The 21,962-nt window shown below is 25.2% G+C and overlaps 1 protein-coding gene across 1 annotated transcript in view; it reads left to right on the forward strand.

The window, feature by feature from the left end:
- The window catches only part of LOC129611065 (uncharacterized), a 122,544-nt gene that overhangs the window by 100,355 nt on the left and 227 nt on the right, over positions 1-21,962 (forward strand). The window contains exons 19-22 of the mRNA XM_055523991.1: positions 1,457-1,680; positions 1,828-1,927; positions 2,887-3,029; positions 15,256-15,492. Coding sequence (XP_055379966.1) covers positions 1,457-1,680; positions 1,828-1,927; positions 2,887-3,029; positions 15,256-15,492 — 704 coding nt within the window. The remainder of the gene's footprint in view (positions 1-1,456; positions 1,681-1,827; positions 1,928-2,886; positions 3,030-15,255; positions 15,493-21,962) is intronic.

The following is a 21,962-nucleotide window of genomic DNA, read 5'->3' on the forward strand; positions in this document are numbered from 1 at the left end:
AAAGGATATTTGTATTAAAGTGTGTGTGTCTGTGTGTCTACGCGTGTAAAAACGTTTTAAAGGATTCTTTTTCGTATATATATAGATTGAGTGTAATTTTAATCATATTAAAATCTTAAATTATAAAAGAAATTCTCAGTATTATTTTGTAATTATAATGAAGAAAATATTGTCTACGCTTGATAAAGTTTCTTTAAAAAATATTAATGATTTTATAATGCCTTGTTTATATTACAAAGACAGTAATGAAGACTTGATAGAAGGTCTATGTTATTTAATAATTAATTATATTTTCAAATATATGTAGTCTTCTCTATGCTATGCTATCAATATATTTTGTAATTAAAAAGTGTATTGGTCCTGTCCAATATTGTAATAATAATTTTTATGAGTAAATATAAAAAAAACGTGTTCTGAATTAAATTAATTTTAGATAAAGATTAAAATAAAATTCATTAATTTTCATTATTTCCTTAAATTTAAAAACTTCATAGTCAAAAGAATTTTTTTATTTTATGCAACATACTACTTGTTTATAAAGTAATTTATTAAACAGCTCAAACCCTGAAAATAGACCATAAATGACCAAGCGGCAATTACCGTTTTCTTATAGAAATTGCAAATTTATTGTAATTAACAAATTACTGCTAATAACTACACTCGGCTTAATAAAGTTTTAAGAATCTTTATTAACTTGAATTTAAAGCCTTTTTTGGAATTTGGACTAAAAACGATTGTTTCTCTTATAAGGGTTCTAATAATGAATATGTTTCTGTACCGGTAGGAATGAGTATTCAAAGTCATTTTTCAAATTTTCTTTATCATAAATTGTTCATAGTAATTACGGGAAAAGTCCTACTTATTTTGGTTTTGATGGCAATAGAAGCCCGAGTTCCGAGTGTCATGCAATACTTAAGAAAATTTTAATCGCGTCATACAGCCTGTAAAGCATAAAGTTAATAAATTTTATAAACGGGAGTCTTGAAACAGTGTCAGTAATTTAGTTATAGTTCTATTAGTTCTTTTAAATGGGAAATTTTATAGCTAATATTTTGACATTCTATACCAAAATTTTAGCAGGAGAAATTGTCGGCTTTCATATAGCTTTTAGAAACACCCGTAAGGAAATCGCAGAGTTGATAAGTGATCCACTCGTTTACTTTTATATTTATTCTCAGAATATTTTCTATCATTTTTAGAACTTACTCTAAATTCAAAATAATTGTCTGATGTAGTTGAGAAAAATCCTAACTCTTCTTGAACTCAGATTTTTTCGTATACAGTTTGAGAAAAAAAAATTATTCGTACAGTTTAAAATAAATTCTTAAATTTTCATTGAAATTTTTTTATATACTCAAATATTCACCAGAATTATTAAAAATCAATCATCCTTTTATAAATTGGAAATAAAAGTTCATTAATCATATCTGTGTATTCTTTTTATTATCATATACAGGATGTCAACTTACTGCTGTTGGTAAACCAGTTTATAATAAATTCACAGATGAAATTTATGGTGCATGGTTAAAAGATGGCGTTGATAGTAATGTAAATAAGAAACAAGAATTAATATATGTAACAAGACAAAATTATAATAATCGTCTGTATCAATACAATGACAGAAATCAATTTAAACTGAACACATCTTTCAAGCATTATGAAATCAGAGAAGGATTTGTGGTAAGTATAAAATGGTATGGAAAAGCAAGCAAACAAACCACATAAAAGTTGGTTTTTTTTTTTAAATACAAAAAAGATAAAATTTATAAAAGGAATTATAAATGAATTTTTTTATTGTTTTTTTATTTTTTTTTTCCTTTGTTTTAGGGTAATGCTCATGTTGTATATAATCGAAGTTTCTACTTTCATCAATTGGATACGAATTATGTTGCAAGATATGATTTAGAAAAACAAAAAATTGTAGCAAGTAAGAGGATTAATTATCAAAATTTCTTTCATGTTTTATTTATTTTACATAATACTTGACACCAGTTTTGGAACCACCAAAAAGTTTGTGTCGATTTTCTAAAGGATAAAAAAATTTTAAATACTTTGCAATTTATTCTTTTTGGTAGAAATATAGGATGTGGTTTCACAAGTTTTTATGAAATTTCCATATTCTTAGGCACTCGCAATATTATGGTCGAACAATTTTAAAATTTTCTTAGTTTTATTTCCAAGATGAATCTTGTATTTTGAAAGCGACCTGAACGCATTTTTCTGACAAATGAAACAGAAACGTTTGAATTCAATACAAATTATTCAAAAATCTAGTTATCTGATTATATTTTGTATTGTGTTGGTTCCATTCTTTTATTCTTCTGCCGGCCCAATTGATTACACTTTGAATTTCACATAACTCTAGTATTTCAGTATTCTTTTTGTGATCGTACAATGTGTATGATCCTGATATATGTATATCGTGACGTTTGCATTTCAATTTTATTCATGATATTATGTGCCTTTTGTGTTTATATACAAAGGTCTTCTATTCATTCGATTTTAAATTTTTCTTAGACTTCTTAAAAAGACAAATACTTCAATTTACAAACGAAAGAAAAGAAAGTCAGACGGACAGAATAAAATTTATTAGCACAAGTGCCTGCAACGAAACATTTAAATTTTAGAAATTAAATTCAAAGACCTTCTTAATCAATTAATATAATTCCACAATATTTATAATATTGACATAACCATACCTAATCAAATTGAAAATTGTAAATATGTATTACAACTATTAGGTCTAAAATTTGTTTTTTATGTGAACATATTTTATATTACACTCGTATACCTATATGTAATGCATTTACATAAAATTATAAATATTAAATTTGAATATATTTAACCTATAAATATTGAAATTTTTCTTCTCTTTCATTTGTGTAGCACAAGAGATGCCACATTTAGGATATAAGGTTAATAATACCCTTTATACCACACAAAGAAATTTCATGGATTTTAATGTTGATGCTTCCGGTTTATGGGTCATATATAGCGCAGATGATTCTAATAATACAATTGTTGCCAAGGTAATTAATAAATTTTAATTGCTTTAATAGAATTTAGAATGCTTGTATACATATAAAGAATATTTTTATACATTATGTACATAATACATAAACAATTTATGAACACATACGTTCCTACTCAAATATTCACTTATTTGCATAATTAATTAATACAAAAAAATAAATAAGGGAAATTTTTTTTATGTATGTTCATACATTAGGGTGGATAACAATTTTGTTTTTCCGGTTTGAAAATAGAACTAGGGAAAATATCTTTTAGACCAATTTCAACAATGCAATATTAATTTACTTTCAATTTCTAAACCGGCGATTCTCAGATTTTATACAAAAGCTCAAACCAGTAAAAATTAAGTGATGACTTCCTTTATGTTATTAGAAGAAGTAGTTTAATATATTGTTTTATAAACTAATCACGTACTGAGGTTTCCAATCAATTTTTTGTTTTTAAAACTTTAGAAAAAAAGGTCAAGATAAATATGTATTTGTCTCAATGGTGGCGTTACTGCCTTCAATACGATGCTCCTGTTGTTGGCATGATTAATATTTAAATTATATACTTTTATTACATAGTTAGAAAATCCTTATGGGTATAGAAACACGTTTTTTCCCTCAAAAAGTGTGGGATGTCTGTGTCTCATGTGCTGGCCAAAAACATGATATAATTTGAATTCTTCATGCTAATTGTTAGTTCTTTAAATTTACATCATGCAACCATTTACAGCACCAACAACAGATGCTTAAACGTTATTCGCAGTACACTGTTCTCTTCTCTTATCACTGTTCTCTTATCTCTTCTGTATAATCTACAATCTACGCAGTATTAGCATATAACTTTAAATTCTGCCCAACTAACATAAAGAACCACTCTATTTGCCTCTTATACAGAACAGCAAAATAAATATTTTACTACAAAATTTTATACAAAAATTTATTATGCATGTTGAAAATCCATACATAGAACATCCGTACACAAAAAATTCTTTGTAAGATTATGGTGTGGTAAAAGTATTTTTTAAATATTAAACATAATTCAAGTTACTTTATTCAAAATAAACCCATATGATGAAAAGTTACTCGTATTTATGTACATATTTTGTTTTTTGTATAAAATTAATTTTATTTAAATGAGATTACAAAAGGATAACCTTAAACTACTGAATAATTTATTTATCGAAATATTTTTATATGTACTTAACATATTTGGAATTCTTTTCATAATTAATTTTTGATATTTTATACAAATATTATTTATTTAAATGAATAAAAATTAAATAATTGTGAAAGGGGGCTAAGCACAGTTTTACTCAATTCCATATTCAGAATAAAATAAGCGAAAAATAAAATTAATTTTTTGGAAGAACGAATAAAATCTATAGGGGGATAAAAATGTAGAACAAGAAATCTTGAGATTATTAATCTAGGGAAATATTTTTTAATTCTATATTTTTCAATGCCGGAAGTGGTAATTGCAACAGAAAAAAATTTTTTTAATAAAAATATAGAACATTTTTTTAATAATTTTTTTCATTTAGAACTTACTTAAAAAATGTATAATAGAATGCACGAAAGCCATTTGTACATGTAACATTCAAACAGACAAATAAAAAACAAATAAAAAGCACAAAACAGAAAATACAAGGTTGTGAATATTTTGACTGTTAACAATCTCAAACATTATTTTATCTATGTTCCACATACTGGCTTAGTTCTATCTTCCGTTTTACAAAACGTAAATTGGAAGTAAAATAAAATTGAAATGATATTTTGTCTCCTAAATCAAACATTTTTATTAGCTGTTTCATTGCATTTATTTTATGTAATTATTATTCAAACACTAAATTTATTTAGAATTATGCAACTTGTACATATGTTTTATACGTAAATGGTGGTGTAAATATTGTGTTTTAAAAAAATTTTACAATATCAAGCCTACCGAATTGTATGGAATGCGTTTTCGACATTATCTTGCTTTTTTCTGCGAAACACCCAAGTTAATATTCAAATAGGCATAACGATAGTTTCTGACTTTTAAAAATTAGCAATAGGCTGCTCATATTAAGAAAGGCATCGTCATTGTATTTAATTTCGGATTTCAATACGATTTTTAGACTTTGTTTTTTACAATATGGAAACCACATTACCGTTCTTTTAATGACAATACACTACCCACATTGCCGTTCTTCTAATTGCATTACAAATCTAACTGTATCTGAAAACAATAACCTCAAATACAGAAAAATTTTTTATGTCCTGGAAGAAAGTATGTGTGTACGTTATCGTGAATTTACTAGTCAAAAAAAAAAACATTTAAATAATAAATAAACTCAAAACAATCAAAGAAAATTTAAAAAATTCATTGATTTAATCTTGCTCAATTAGATTCATAAATTTATTGGTGGCACTTATGGCACCAATAACATGATTATAAATTTGTATATACACATAAAGAATCGCTAATATTTTCTACATAAATCTTTAACGCAGTTGATAGCACTTTCCCCTAGAGAATGAGAAGTCATGTGTGGCACAACTCTTAAAAGCAGAAGGTCTTTGATTTAAATATATTACCAAAATTTTTTAATTTCTACATACAACAGAAACTGTTAGTCTTTGTTAAAATTTTATGGTTACTGCCGGAATTTATCAGATTAATCGAAGAAAATTTCCAATTTTCCAATAAAATAATTATAAATTTTCGGCAATTTTCTTTAAAATTTTTATACACTACGATAACTACAAAGCCTTTCATGCATATAGCATAATACAAAAGAAAATTTAAAATGCCGCGCTCTTAAAACTCAATAAATATTTCTTGAACTTTAAATTGTGCTTTAATAGAAACAAACTTCTTTCGATATAAACCGACTCTATATGGAGGTAGAAGTTTCTATATAAACTCATGCTAACTATAATCTTATTATATAATATTTCAGCTTTATTATTTGTTATGAGTTCAAGAACAAAATAAATTCTACTTGTTTCTTATTTGTTAAAAAAATGTCAACAAAAATAAACATTCTTTTGTATGTACTCAAAATGTTATGTTAAAAAAAACATATAAATTTACATTAAACCCTAAATTAGTGACATAAATAGTAAAAACCGCTTAATCTAGTTCTCAGAATGCACATTTCTTTTGTTTTTCCTTTTTTCATTTTCTTCCTGAAACGCGTATAAACTAAAAAATATAAAAGAAAACAAAGGATAACATTAAATACAGAAATCTTATTCTATGACTGCATCCTATCCATTTTAAATTTTTTATTCCATTTTATATGTGTAAAATATTTTTCTATTTCTTTCTGTCTCTTTCTTTCTCCTGCTTTTTAATAATTTACAATTCACTTCGTTAACGGGTATTTTTCTATTATTTTAACAAATTCCATAGAAAATAAAAGCAAGTGAAAGAAAAAAATGTCAATCTTTGCATTTTATATTGCACATTTTTGTAATCTAATGTAACATTTTGTGACATTTTATGTCGATTACACACATCAGCAACCGAGAATTTGCACTTAAGGGATAAAATTACAAAGATACGAACGAACAGCACAAAAAAAAAAAAATATTATACTCTTGCTTATTTTGTTTTTTTTATTCATTATTCTCTTTGGATTTTAAAGTGATTTTGCTTCCATGGCTTTATACCGGTGTATGTTCCTTACTTGGTTTGATTTAACTTGAGTACTTAAACATTATCCTTGTATTAGGTAATAACATGTAGTTTCTATATCCATTATATAAATATATATATATATTGTAATAATTGAGTGGTATTGTAAATTTATTTCTCCAGTAGTAATATAGAGAGCCGAAGAATTTCGATTATGCATATATATTTGTACAAGCATAATTTGTGTAATAGAATTACTATCAATCGCGAATTTCCTGATTTTTTTTCGAAAAATCAAATTTTTTCTAAAAATAATAAATCTTATTTCAATGAATTTGTCATCGAGATTTAGTAACGCGATTTTACAAATGTTTTAAATCTTCTAATGCCGAGTTTACTTGTTTTCAATTTTGTAGGGAATTTTTATGGTAATTGAAAAATAGACATTTTTTACCATCAAATCTTAAAGTTTAGAAAAAATTCGCACAGAATTAGAAATTCATATTGTGCATTTATATTTTAATTCTTTCTCTTTTTGTAGAAACAAGAGCGGGCTATATCGTAGTCCGACTATATCACAGCCGAACTATATTTCTTATTGACTCCCACTCCCTAAAATCTGATCTAATACCATAATATATTTCGACCATAGCATGGCTGTTATGCATAGGTCATAGTTTTGACACTAAACAAAACTCTTAGATTTTTTGAATTTACTATCGTTGAATTTTTTCTATCACAAAAAAAACCACAAACATTTAGATATACAACAATTTTTTTAATTTTTGAACAACTCTAATATTCCAGTGTATAATACCAATTTTTATGATTGCATATCCTGAAAGGTCTAAGAGTGTTCAAGTACGATTAACTATAAATTTCCTTTCATTTAATTCTTTCCATTTTTTTTTTAAACTTAATATTATTTAATATGTTCTTATCTAAATATTGTATATAAAAGGACATGCATAATATTTGTATTTGAATAAATGTTATGTACTCGAAAGTCCTCAGCTGTGTGATCTACATAATATGTATATACTCGTAGAACTATTGTCTTCTTTTCAATTTCTATATAGTGTTATAGTTTTTTTTATTATTTTTATATTTTTTATATTTCACATAATCTTTCTTCAAGATTATGATTGTAATAAGCATTATTATATAAAAAATATGTAGCTATATGAATTTGTACAAAAGACCAAAAAAATTAAAAAAAAAAGGAAAATTAACATTAAATACATGAAAATAAAAATAATACTAAATCCTTTTTCTACTTTTTTTTCCTTCTTTTTATTCTTTTTGAAAATTATTTAAAAAAAAGTTATATTAAATCCTGTCAGAGGTTCTTTTTTTGTTTTTTGAATCTTCCCATCTCTCATACATCCAAGAACATTTAACTAGAAAATATTTTGTTCCGTATTATAAAATAATAAAAAAACATAATAATAAAATAAGAAGAAGAAGAAAAAATCAAATCTCAAATTAGCTTAAGGATAATTTTTTATTTTTTAAGCGTATAGTATAAATGAAATAAATGAGGATTAAACCAATGATTTGTAAATTAGCATATTTCTTCTGAACAATGGAAGTCTTCATTGTGACTTCCCAAAAAACTGAGTATAAGAGTACTTTTAGGGTTACAATAAAAATAAAACGTAGCACTAATGTTCAAATTTAATTAACTTAAATGAGTAATTACGGTAAATGTGTGATTATATTTTTTAATCGGAAGATTGGTAGTCTACTTTTTGCTTTTATTGAAATTTGATGCAGCTTAAATTTTTTATAATTAAGAAGCCGAAAATAAAAAATTTTAGAATTTTACAAATTTTGAGGGACAATGAATAGAATGAAAGCAAAGAATAATATTTTTATTTCAATTAAATAAACTTTTCGTTAATTTCTACTCAAAAATTTGAAAAAAGGGTCAAATGATCAACTTTAAAAGCTGTTTGGTCATCCTTTCCCACCTATATTGTTCTTTTGTAAAAAAGTCACTATTTTTCTACGTTTTCTGAACTAAATGCTTGTGGTTGTTAAAATTTCAACCCTTCATCTTATAGAATGTACAGAAGTTCTTAGATAAAGAGATGCGTAAAGAGACGAACGAACGAAGAGAAACTAATAACTACATTTTTGTGCAATTTTACTACAAATGTGCTAAAAGGGAAGGAAAAATTTTTCAAATATATTTTATATATGAACACATACGAACACATCTTTTATACTAAAATTTTATTGTAAAATAACAGGGGATTTGAAAATACAAGATGAACAACAATAATGTTAAAATAAATAAAAAGAAAATGTTTATATGAAAATTGTCCATGAAAGGATTTGAGTCTTAGAAATTTTCATAGTTTTCATGTGTCATCATAGATAGTTTGTTTCTAGATTTTATTTCTACTTCCATTCATATTTTGTACTCATTATGATTTTCAGTTTTTTTTATTTTAATTTGCTAAATAAGAAGATTCATTCAAAATGTCTGAATACAATTAAATAGAGTAATTTTTTTTGTTGTTTTTATTTTTTCTTTCTTATATTAAATGTTTAAGTCTCTCAGTGACACTGTTTACATACTCATATGTGTGTGTTGCATTAGAGGAAATAAATACATACATATGTGCCTATATACATACATGAAAATTATTATAATGAAAGTTTTGTATTACAAAAAAAAATTTAAAATCTAAATAGCTACATGGAAATATGATGGTTTTGTAAATGAATGTTGGCAGGAATTAAAATAAAGATTAGTTTTAATTATAAAAATAAAAAAATTAATCTCTTAATACTGTGGGATGAGCTGACCTGAATTTTTTTTGAATATTATAAGATAAAATGATTTCTGTTGTCGTTGGAATGATTTACATAGCTTTTTATTTTTTTTGCATATTTGTAGTAAAATTTTAATGAACTACGCCGAAAAATATGCAATTTAGATTTTATGCTCCCACAATTATTAGTTAATTTTGTAATTTTCATTTCAAAAAATTCAAGCTATTTTAGTTAAAATTGTAATGGGAATAAAATTTTTAATGCTAGGATCTATGAAGATAAATAAATTTTAAAATTAATGACTAAATGCAGTCATGGTTTGAGTACAATATTTGGTTGTATATAATTTATGCAATAAAATAAGAATAAGTAGTTACAAATAATTTCACCAGAGATCTGTGGGAAGTAAGCTGTTATACGACCAGGCAAGTAGGTAAAACAAGGATCGTACATTTCCTTTTCATTCCTTATCGCGAAGCCTCGCTGAAAATCATTTAAAGATTTGTTAAATTTTCATTCATAACTGCATACACAACTAAAATTAGACACAAAACGATTGGAATTTTATTTTGCTCAGTGAAAAGTCAAAATTTGTTGAATCTACAGATAGTTGTCAGCGTGAAAGAAAATATAACATTCTGATTGAAAGACAAAAGTCACAGGCTGTCTATGTTTTTATTTTTACTTTTCTTCTGTTGAAAAAATTTATCTCAATATTATGACAGTTCCTATGGTAAGGAACACATAGAATTATACAAAAACCGAACACCCCAGATCTTGACATGATCGAAAATTTATGAAAAAAATTAGAAAAAAAAAGCAGATATAGTCTTCCAATAAATGCTGCCTTAATATTAAAGCTGCCAGAAACGTGGAGTGAAATAATTCTTGAGTACTCCAAAGATCTCTATAATTCAATGCAAATAGGAATGCAATGTGTAATTAAGTCGAAAGGCGATAGCACCTTAATTTTAAGTGCATCACACGAATTTTATGATTTGAATTTGCCACGTACACTAATTTCAATATCTAGAATTATTATCTACTAGAGTAATTATAAAGTGGAGTTATTATTTTTCTGTTTCTATAAATAAATTGAAAAATTTTTTTAGTAATTATGTTGAAAATTAAATACATTTATTAGTACGTGTTTTAAATTTACATGAGCCGTACGAAGTTGAATGGGACTCTGGTATATTTTTTGATATTAAAATTTTCAGGCGTATAATAACTATTTAGAGTAACATAGCAATTGCTGGTATGCTGGCAAAACGTTCTTCTCATAAACGATTTTTTAAAATCATAACTAAATCTTGAAATATAACTTAAGTGTTATTTAAGTGTTTATAAATTTCATTCAAACATTATTTTAAATACATACATTTATACATACAATAAATAAAAAACAAAATTCACTTACAGAAGTTTTCTTCATTACTAAATTAAAGAAAAAAGCAAATAAATTCAAGTTAAAAGATTTTTAAAAAAATAAAAGACTTGTACATATGGGTCAAAAGATTTTCTAGAGTGTAAAGATTCAATTATTTATAGTCTGGTTAAAAGTGCATGTTAAAGAAAATTTTATTTTAAAGACAAAATAAGAAATAATGGACTTTTTATAAATATTTAGTTGTTGTACTTTTGTATTATGTATTTTGGTATAAATTGAGCTTAGTAAGGATAGTACCTAAAATTTATCCATAAAGATTTGCTTAATAATTCATATTACTGGGTAATCAATATACCAATGACTTAGGCCATTTAGATATTTTATGAAATTATCAATTATTTAACTGAAAAATTACACGACAAACATGTCACAAAACTTAACTTCCATTAAAATTCATAAATCATAGGATTTTAAAGCTTTACACTCTCAATATTTACAATCATTTCGCAATTATAAAATTACAGAAATTTACTAAGGAGAAATTCAAAAATAAGTTTTTTAAAATTCAATCGAAATCGAACATTTTGTATTTCATTTTATTATACTGGTACGAACGTATGCTCGAATGGTAAAATGAATTATCCTTACCGTTGGTAATACTAAAAAATATTTGTCTGAGACTGAAGTCTTTCTTGACTCCTTCTGGTAACTGCCATACAACTTGAAAAGAGATTATTCAGAGTATAGTTTTGAAAATTTTCCCAAGCAATATATATTATTAGCTCAGAAACTATTTAAACTACAAAGCTGAAATTTTGAACAAACGTATTTGTTGATTCTTTTAGATTCTATGTAAACTTTGTATATAAACTCTATTAGGTTAGATTTAAAAAATAGCAGAGGTTGTATGAAACCGTATGTCAATAATCTTCGACATTTAAAGTCATTTATTCGTACGGGTATCAAAGAGTTTACCGGCTCATGATTTAGCCTTTTAAGTGTTTCAAGGTCAGCATTTATAATATACATATTATGCAATTCTACAACAAAAAAATAATTTCAAATTAAAACATAATTAGTTTTCATATTGTAAGACAAATGGTTTTCAAGTTGGCTCAAAACAACCTCCAAACTTTATAATTTTTACTTAAAGGCTGCAGTGTGAGAACTAAGCAGAAGATTGTGGCATAATGGAACGAACTTGAAATTTAAATTGGGAAAATTTTATCAGAAAATAGAAAAATCGAGAAGTTTATCCCTGGAAAATGTAAAACTAATGAGTTAGACTATAAAAATTTCGCAATATTACATTATGATTTCTAAAAGTTTACGAAAAGTATTGCGATTTTTTTTTCGAAGGGCTCTTTTTGTTACTTATTGAATACGGTTTTGTAAAACATATGAGATGGAATAGTTCGACAAAATTGTTTTCTTAATCAATATTGAGAGCGATATTGCGCCAAAATTAACGCAGATTTTATAATATGAAAGTCACTCTTTGTTGTCCTTTAAGGTAACCCTTCCATATTCATCCAATTAATTCAAAAGTCGCATTTATTTAGTTGCCCCCTTATTATTTAATTATCTTATTTTTCTACACAGGTATATGAATAATTTATTATTAATTCATAATAAACATAATATTATTATCTCTTTATCGTAATGAAATTTAATCGTAAAAATAATTTAATATCATAATCAATATTTATTGACAATATCCAATGCAAATATGCTAGACCTATAAACAGATTAAAATCAATTATCGCAAATATTTACTTATATTTTAAAAGAAAACAATTATAATCCTTATAGTAAATAAAATTTCTAATAAAATTAAAATTAACTTAAATTTAAAACATAATTCTATTTACATAATATTATGTAAGTTTCAATTGGAAACTATATAGATATTATATACAATCTGTAAATATACACACAATACCTACAAGAATTCAATTATTATATTTGCATACTGTATACTCTATGTGGATTTTATAGATAAGCTTTCTTATATACGTTTGTCTTATGTCCTTTAATAAATTATTACCGTATAGATTATCATCGACTATTGAAAATTATTGAAAATTAACAACAAATTAGGAAGAGTATATCAAGTTAATTTGACCAATAACATTTATGATTATTATCATAAATTTAATTATTTGTAATAATTGGCAACTATAATAGTCAGATATCCGTTCATAATTTACTTTTTAATAAAATAAAATTCTATTGTCCTTAAAGTATGTATGTAGATTATTTTTTACAAAGAAACTTAAATTTAATACGATAATTACATTTTATATAATATAGACGATCATAATTCCTTTGACTTAAATATGGAACGGATACGGAAGGATTTATAAATCTCGAAATCCTTTGGAAAATTCTTTTGAAAAAATTTTTATATGAAATTTTCACTTGAATTAAGAATGCATTTTAATTATGTACAAATATTTCTTTCATCATACAGAATTATTATTATTATTTTTTTAAATAAAACTACATAATAATTTTTATAATATTGAAAGAGATAATTGTTTCAGAATATATATACAAATACAGAATTATAACAAAGTTATTTACGTTTATATTGACTGTACAAACATGTATTTATGTGTATTTGTATATGTTAAATGGTAAATATGCAATTTAAATTCCGAGATAATGAAAACTTAATAAATTGTATATGTGAACAATCAACAATTATTACTAATATATAAATTGAATATTCTAAATATTTTATTGGATTCCAGAATATCCTTTTAAGATATAAAATTATATTGTATTAGAATTATATTAGAATTAAAAATTTCAATTATTTAGAAATAACAATTATGTAGGTATTTTCTGAAGTGTTTATTTCAATTTCTAAAATATTAATGACTCTATACTAAAAACACAGTTTTTGGAACTGATTTTAATTATTATTAAAACTAGAGAGTTCGTTACGGGCTTCCATCAATATTTTTCTAATTTAATTTGAATATTAATTCTTAAATAATTTTAAGAATTTAAAATTTTCTGTTTTAAGAATTTGTTTTGCTTATAGCTATGCAAATTTTAATAAATTCTTCAATAGATTTCAACAGATTGCAACAAATTTTACAAAGCACAACATGAAAAAATTGCATAAATTCAGGGGCATTTAGTTATAATAATCATGTATTACATTTTAATTAAGGAGTAATTTTATTTTGAAATACCAATATGTTTGATCTATTAAAAAATTATTTTATCGTACATATGTGCATACTCCTCTTTTTATTTTAAGTGAAGTAATCGTATTATGATGGCGATTGAGATTAACGCAATATAACATAATCTGTTAATATTAAGATTAAGCATGATTAGAATTTATTGTGATTTAAAATAGACTTATGTAAAAAAAAAACTGACTTGTAACTTGTTTTTTAAACATTTAAAATGAAATCCACACCTATAATATTTAATATTAAGATTATTGAAGCAAATCGGCGATTTATACAATCCTAAATATTGCCATATGAATTAAATACAAGGCGAAGAAGTAAATCGACTCATGATTTCGAATTAGAAGTACCCACATTACTCATGTGTTACTTCGAAAAGAAATCTAGGATTTCCCTTTTCACTTAGTCCGTTTATATACAACGTGTCTGACTTAGAGCTTATGACCCCATAGATATAGCATTTTCAAACGGCTATTTCTATAGTTTTATAAGAAATGTAAAAAATTTTAATTCTATACTACAAAAATTTTTAAATTTTTATTAAAAGTGTTTTTCGACTCCTGCAGTATTTATAGTATATTATCAATCCCAAATGCATCCTTTTCTATAATGAAATTTGAATGTCTACAAAATTATCTACATTTTCGAACATTAAACATTTTTTGTTTAAAATAAATATTTAAATTTAGACTTATAAGCAGAATTATTCACTGCGGTACAACTTTATATCACAATATGACATTGCGTTGAATTTATTGAATGCAAGTGTTCCATGTAAGCAATTCAACTCTAAAATTTAATGGAAATTATATTTAATTTATATTTAAAATGCAAATAAATCAAATATTGTATGTGTGTGTGTGTACCCACTATAAAACATTAACGATGCCAATTGTAATTATATTTTATTTAAATTAAAATCTCATTTTCCATTTTAAATGAATGTTAAATTAAAATTAAATTATAAAACAATATTGAACTGGTTTAATTAATTTTAATTTTCTTTTTTTTTTTTTGTTAATTTTTTTATATTTTCAAAAATCATTTTCAATCATGATGGAATTGCTGCCTATATGAACAAACGAACAATATGAATATTTTGTGTACATCAATTAATTTTATATGAAATTTGCAAAATACAAACAAAAAATGTAAAATCCTTCTAATATACAAAATTGCTATTTAAAATTGGTTATTTTACTTAATCATCATTATTGCAATATTTAGTTGAATGCTGAAACATTACAAATACAATATAGCTGGAATATAACATTGGATCATCATAAATTTGGTGAAATGTTTATCATTTGTAGTGTTCTATATGCAATTGATTCAGTCACCGAAACAAAAACAAGTATTAGCATTGGCGTTGATTTAATATCGGGTAAACTTTTAGGAGTTAATTTACCCTTTACAACACCATTCCGTTTTGCAACAACTGTTGGATATAATCGTAATCAAATGGTAAGTTTATATTTGTGTATCTATTATAGTATTCCCAAAATATTGCTTTAATTTTTCAGTTGAATATCAAAACAAAATTATTTAAATTAATGATAACAAATGTGAACAAATAAACAATGCTCTTTGATGGAAAATTAAAAGTTGTATTTGAAATGAGCAGAAAATGCAAAGGAGTTTTTAGATTTTTGAATAAGCAATGAAAGATTTGCATAAAATACGTGTATATACTGGGTGTTTCGTATCAAGATGCACTCCTATATACCACTGCATAGGCCTTCATAAGTAGACAAAACTTTTGTATAGAGACGATGCTCACAGCTCCACAGGTTCGGATTTACAAGAGGCTTAAAATAAATTACAAGAGGCTCTCGAATGATTTTTTTACTTTTTAAAATTTTAAGCATAATTCCATGCCAGTAAAAGACAGACGCGTTATTAAGTATGATTTAAAAATCTCAGAATAAGGGCTTTCTCATGAATATATACATTAGTTATATTCTGTTCAGATTTCGGAGTAACATGAATTTAAATTTCGAAAAGCTAGAAATTTTAATTTTTCATTTTTAAAAAACGTTAATTTTCAAGATGACGTAACATTAGAACTTTCTCCAATTTTAGCACAGCTGCCAACCTTGTAAAGTGAGCTTCAATTTAATAATGAAATCATCATGGTGCTTGATGTGGTTTAGGAGTTATGAATAAAAGCAGACCACTGCAAATGTTATATTTTATACCAAATTCTTTCCTTCCGTAACTTGGAAAAATTTAGAACAATCATTCAAAATGGTGTCTCTCTTCTGTTACGAAAATCTTCAACTTAACAACCGAGTTTCCTTTACATTATGATACAAGACACCCAGTATGCATATGAATATGTGTGCAATGTGTATATCAATAATTAAACCGTAATCGAAAGATTTTTTAGCTGTTTCAATTATAAACAGAAATACAAACAGGATTAGCATTTTTGCAATGGTGATACATTGAAAATTAAATTATAAGTTTAAACTTTAATGGCATAGTACGCATAGTTTTGTATATATATATATATGTTATGCATACGCACTATAGTTTCGTATTAAACTTAAATTTTTTCTTCAAATTCAATTCTTGATTTATCTGTGTATGAAGTGTGTACATTGAAAATTAACTGTATAGCCTCAAGTAATTAATATCTTTACGGACAGCCAGGCCGCGATAAGGGCATTGTAGTTTAAGGTCTCTACAGTAGGAGAGATCCGTCGGTACCCTCACGACCTAGCCAACCTATAAATTCTTTAATTTATATAAAAAATATTTTTAATATTGAAATGATTCCCATAATATCTTAATCTTAAACACTAATGACAGCAAAAAATATTTTCAATTGAATTTATAAATATTTTATCTATTTAAATTATATTTAAGGGAATGGAGTACAAGAGGATAACATTAAAGTTAAAGATTAAAATGTTTTGAGAAATAACTAAAATTAATTTTCGGAGAAATAGTGACACAAAACAGTATGACAATTTAATACAAAACTCAAACTTCTTTATAAACTTCTATTTATCTGTACGTAAAGATAGCGTGCAAAATAATGTTTTCATTTTCTTTAAACAAGAAATCTCATAAATTTTAAAAAGTAAGAATACCCTTGTTTCCAGGGACATATTTCAGATTTCTTTTTAGTGGAATTGTCCTGATAACTTAATGACTCTCTTATGATAACACATTTTTTAAAGAACATCTTAGATAACGCAAGACCTTTAAATTTTTCGACACAAAAAAAATGAATAAAAAAAAAATTGCTATACAAGAAAGGAAAATATCGCAAAATTTAATATTTAAATCCTTAATTCTTAAAGTAGAGATAAAAAAAATATCCTTTTTTTTTGTTTTTCATTTCTGTTATAGTTATTGTTAGAGTCATCTGTAAGAGTCATCTAGTTTTAATAATTATATGATACGCTTTAAATATTTACCCTTAAAACAAAAACAAAATAAGAAAAAGCATTATCCTTTTTTTGTTGAAATGGCCGCAATTACTATTTTCACACACAAGTGGAAGATAACGAAAAAAATATAAAAGTAGAAAAAAAATTTAAACAATAATAAAAAAGACAACAACTGAACCATATTTGCAATTTGTAAAGTGACCGAATTTTTTTTTCATATCGCACTCTCTGTATGGCAACTCAATATAAAGATTTTCTTTTCAAGTTGCTCATTCAAAGTTTATGGATTTGATTGATGCTATTAGACTGTATTTGTGCACTAGGTGTTCAGTATAAGATTTTCTAAATCGTTAGAGAATGCGAAATTTCGTCTTACAAAATTTTCTTTTTCGTAAATCTTTAAATAAATTTTTCGTGCTGTTGCGTTTCAATGAATAATATTAAAAATTAAAATTGTGCTTGTGAATAAATAAAACAACTTAAGCTCGATTTTGCAGTAAATATGCATATTTGCTACATTGTGCCGATTTGCTCAACATTTTCAACATAGCAACATTTTACAAATGATTGAGTATCATAATATATTTTTTACCCATTTCAAGTGCGCAGCAATTAAGTGTGCAACGCATCAAAAAAATTTTGTGTTTAATAAAAGAAAAAAAAATTTGTGCATATGAGTACTCTACGTTGGAAATTGAGAATATTTCTATACTAACTCTAGAAGAGAATTAATTAAAAATATATTTAACTTTTTGCTACGGAAGCTAATGATTTAAATTGCCAAAAAAGGCACAGATGCAAAGTGACGATCTATTATTCAACTTTGAGGATAGTCTTAATTGTTTAGCTCTGCATTTATATGCAATACGAGTTAATATAATATTGCTTCTACCGAAAACCGCATCATAAGCGTGCTAGTCCCATATCAGTCACAGTTACACAGTTGCATACAGTTACACTGTATGCAACTGACGTATTAACGCCGTATTATATAGTGACTTAATAGCCATTATTCAACTCCACAACTTTTCGAATCTATAATAATTATTTGTATAATCGTTCTAATCTAAATGACTTTCCTTTACACATAGTCCGTATTATGGAAGAGTTACGAAACTGCTTTTTTTGTGTTTCGAGAAAAACGCATTTGAAAATATACACAATAATGTCAATTTGCAGTTACGTGTAAAATTTATGACATTATTTTACCGAAAATACTAACGTTAGAGTTATGTGGTTTTTTTATAAAGATAGTGTAGAAAATTCTGAATTTTTTTGTATATATAACTCAAAACTGTCAAAAAATCAGTTTCATGACTCTTTCATAATACCGGCGATATACGTTACAATCTTTAATAGCAATTATGGAACACTGGGTACCCATATTAACTCTACAAATTTACATACCTATACTGCATGCTCATAATCCCATATATAATCGTATACAATATTTTTATCAATAATCTTAAAATTTTCATTGATTCTTATCAATATAGTAAAAAAAAAATAAAAATGGTTTCGAATATAAAAATAAAAAATACCATAAATGAAATAAAAACAGAAATTGTCATATGACCATCACATATGTAGATAAACCAGAAATGGAAAAAAAAAGGATATTTTTTATTGAAGGATTTTTAACGATTTGATGTTTTGTTTCTTGCAATTTTATGATGCTTGTGTATATCTAAATGAAAATGTTGATTATTATAATGTTTATTTGCCTTTATCCTTTTTTTTTATTTTCATCTTCAAAAACAAAGTGAGCTTTCTCTCACAATATAAAACAAGAAAACTGAAACAAAAAAAAAATGAAAAAATAACAAAAATTTTCTGGTCTTTTCGAAATTGTTTCATAAAAATTTAGTCCTTAAGATAAGGACACCTAAAGAATAAAAAAAATGGTAACAAAATTTTAACTTAAAATTAGCAATCTTCAAATAAATTTTATTGATGCATAAAAAAAAATCTAAAAAAAAGGAGTTTTTTTTGGAATGGAACGTATTTCAATTTACAAAAATGAATTTCGGATGTCTTTGAATTTTAAAAAACAAAAATTAAAGAGTTTTTTTAAATTAAAGAATTGTTGTCTTTAAAAATTTCGCATAAGAAGTTTGGAAATATTTTTAAATTCAAAAAGGACTCTAAATTAATTTTTTTAATCATATAGATTCATGAAATTGGAGAAGAAAACTCTGAACATGCCAGGTATTTCATGAAAAAATTCAATGAAAATAAATTCTATTTGTTACAGCGTAACATTTAGTAACTATTTTCCTTTCCTGAATTGAGGAACACATACCAAACTTTTTCGATTTTTGGTGAGAAACATTCTATGGGTCTTTTGTTAAAATACATTACATTGGGATTTTTGTAAAAAAAAAAAAAAGGAGTTAATAATGACCAGGTTTTAATAAACCTATAATACTTGCTAAATTACCATGTCACACCGAATTCAAGATACTTTTTTGGTGAAACCATGAAAAATAAATGAAAAATTCGGCTCTTTTTTATTCAAAGACATTTCAATAAGACTTAAAATACTCAAAACAATCATTGCCTAAGTTTAGAAGGAGAAAAGGAATTGAAAGAATCATTAACTTAATCGATGATCGAATCAGATAGCTAGATCAAACGATTAAGTTAATAATTTTTTTTTTTAATAAGAAGACTTATTCATATATGCTTTCTAAAGAAATAAGTGGTCGAAAATTTAAATTCTATCAATTCTAGAAATTCGAATAATCTCGCCACCTGGAAAAGTTGAATGAATTTCTAAAATTAATCATAAATAACTTTTGAACGCTTGACTTTATCTAAACGCTATAATGTTATCGAATTATTATCAAAAGGAAAAAAATCTGATGTGACCAGCACATAACCAATGTGTATTATTTTAGAAGATTATCAAAATGAATTTTAAACAATTCTTTCCAATTTTAAGGAAGTTAGTATAGGCTTTTTAGTTAACATATGTACCTGGGAAAATGTAAATTTGACTCTTAGTAGAGCTTCGTTTTGTGCTATCGAAATTTGTTGAAACGTTCGCCAGTTAATTTCAGTAACAACAAGAACACAAATATCGAAGTTCAAGCAACTGCGCCAATAAGTTCCGTAGATATGATAAAAAAAATCGGCTCCTAGTTCAATTTCATAGTCCAGATACTCCCAAAAATTTTACACGCTTATTTCTCATATATGCATAAAAATGTAAAATCGGCCCGCAAAAATATCCAGTTGCCGAGGTCAGAAAAATCGAAAAGTTGATTAATCTGCAACTTAGACGAAAAAAACTCATGTATAAAACTTTATCAAAATCAGTTTAGCCGAACTTGAGTTCATCAGTGCACACACTAACCGACAGACCGGCAGACTGAAAGATCGGCATCTCTACAAAAACAGTTTATTTGCTTTTCCGTACAACGGAGAATCGATTTTTCAAACCAAAACTCGTTATGAAAATTTGGTATCATCATATGACCACACTTATTGTATACTAAAATGCGGTCGGTAAAAATGGTACTTAAAAAATTCTATTTCAAAAATCACAAAATCCTTATCGCTAAAGTTTTAAATAAAATACAAATTTTAATTTTAAAATTCAAAAACAAAACATTTAACTTATGTAACAATAACTTAGTTTTTAATAAACTGGCAATTTACTACAAATTTATTACATATTTTATACGTATGTATATATGTAAGACTCACAATTTATTTGATGTTATTTTTAAACTATTCCATATTGTGCATTTTAAATATTAATTTTATATTATGCGCGTGTTTTTATATGCAAGTCTTCAGTTAATTATATACATATATTAGCGACCTAAATCTCTAGCATACTTATACATTTTATGTTCTATAGGACAATATTCTACTTATATTTTTATTAAAAATATTTTAAATAATAAATAATTTGTTTTTTTTAATATCGTTTAATATATAAGCACTTGTTTTATTAACATAGAGAACAAATAATATAAATATATATTTACAAATTGATATACTTACTTATTATTTTCTATAAACAGGGTGATTCAGTAAGGAATACAATATTATATATAGTTGTTAAGGGAATTGAAAATGGGTAAAATTTTTGTTTAGAACTAATTGTCAAAAGTCAACGATTTCCAAAATACAGGGATTTTAATGAAATTTTACGAAATTTTTAATTGCCCAAGATTTTTTGCTTGCAAAATCCCTTCTGGAAAAAATAAAGGCTTTAAATAAACAGTTTTTGAAAAGGCTATAGTAAAGGTGTGGAAGGCAACATATTATTTTATCTTGTATTTTATGGATTTTCGGAATATCAAGCATTTGGAAAACCAGCAATTTTTTTCATCCCCACAATTTTATACGCAAGTTTTAGAAACTTTAATTTTTCTTGTTACAAAATTTTGGGCCACCTTCTCAAACTTTGACAACTAGTTCCAAACAAAAATTTTACACATTTTTAATGCCCTAAAAACAATGATATATAATATTGTAATCTTTACTGAAACACCCTATATATATACAAAATAATATTAT

The sequence above is a fragment of the Condylostylus longicornis genome, unplaced genomic scaffold (assembly GCF_029603195.1).
Source record: "Condylostylus longicornis isolate FDR11 unplaced genomic scaffold, ASM2960319v2 ptg000048l, whole genome shotgun sequence".
NCBI classification, from domain to species: Eukaryota; Metazoa; Arthropoda; class Insecta; order Diptera; family Dolichopodidae; genus Condylostylus; species Condylostylus longicornis.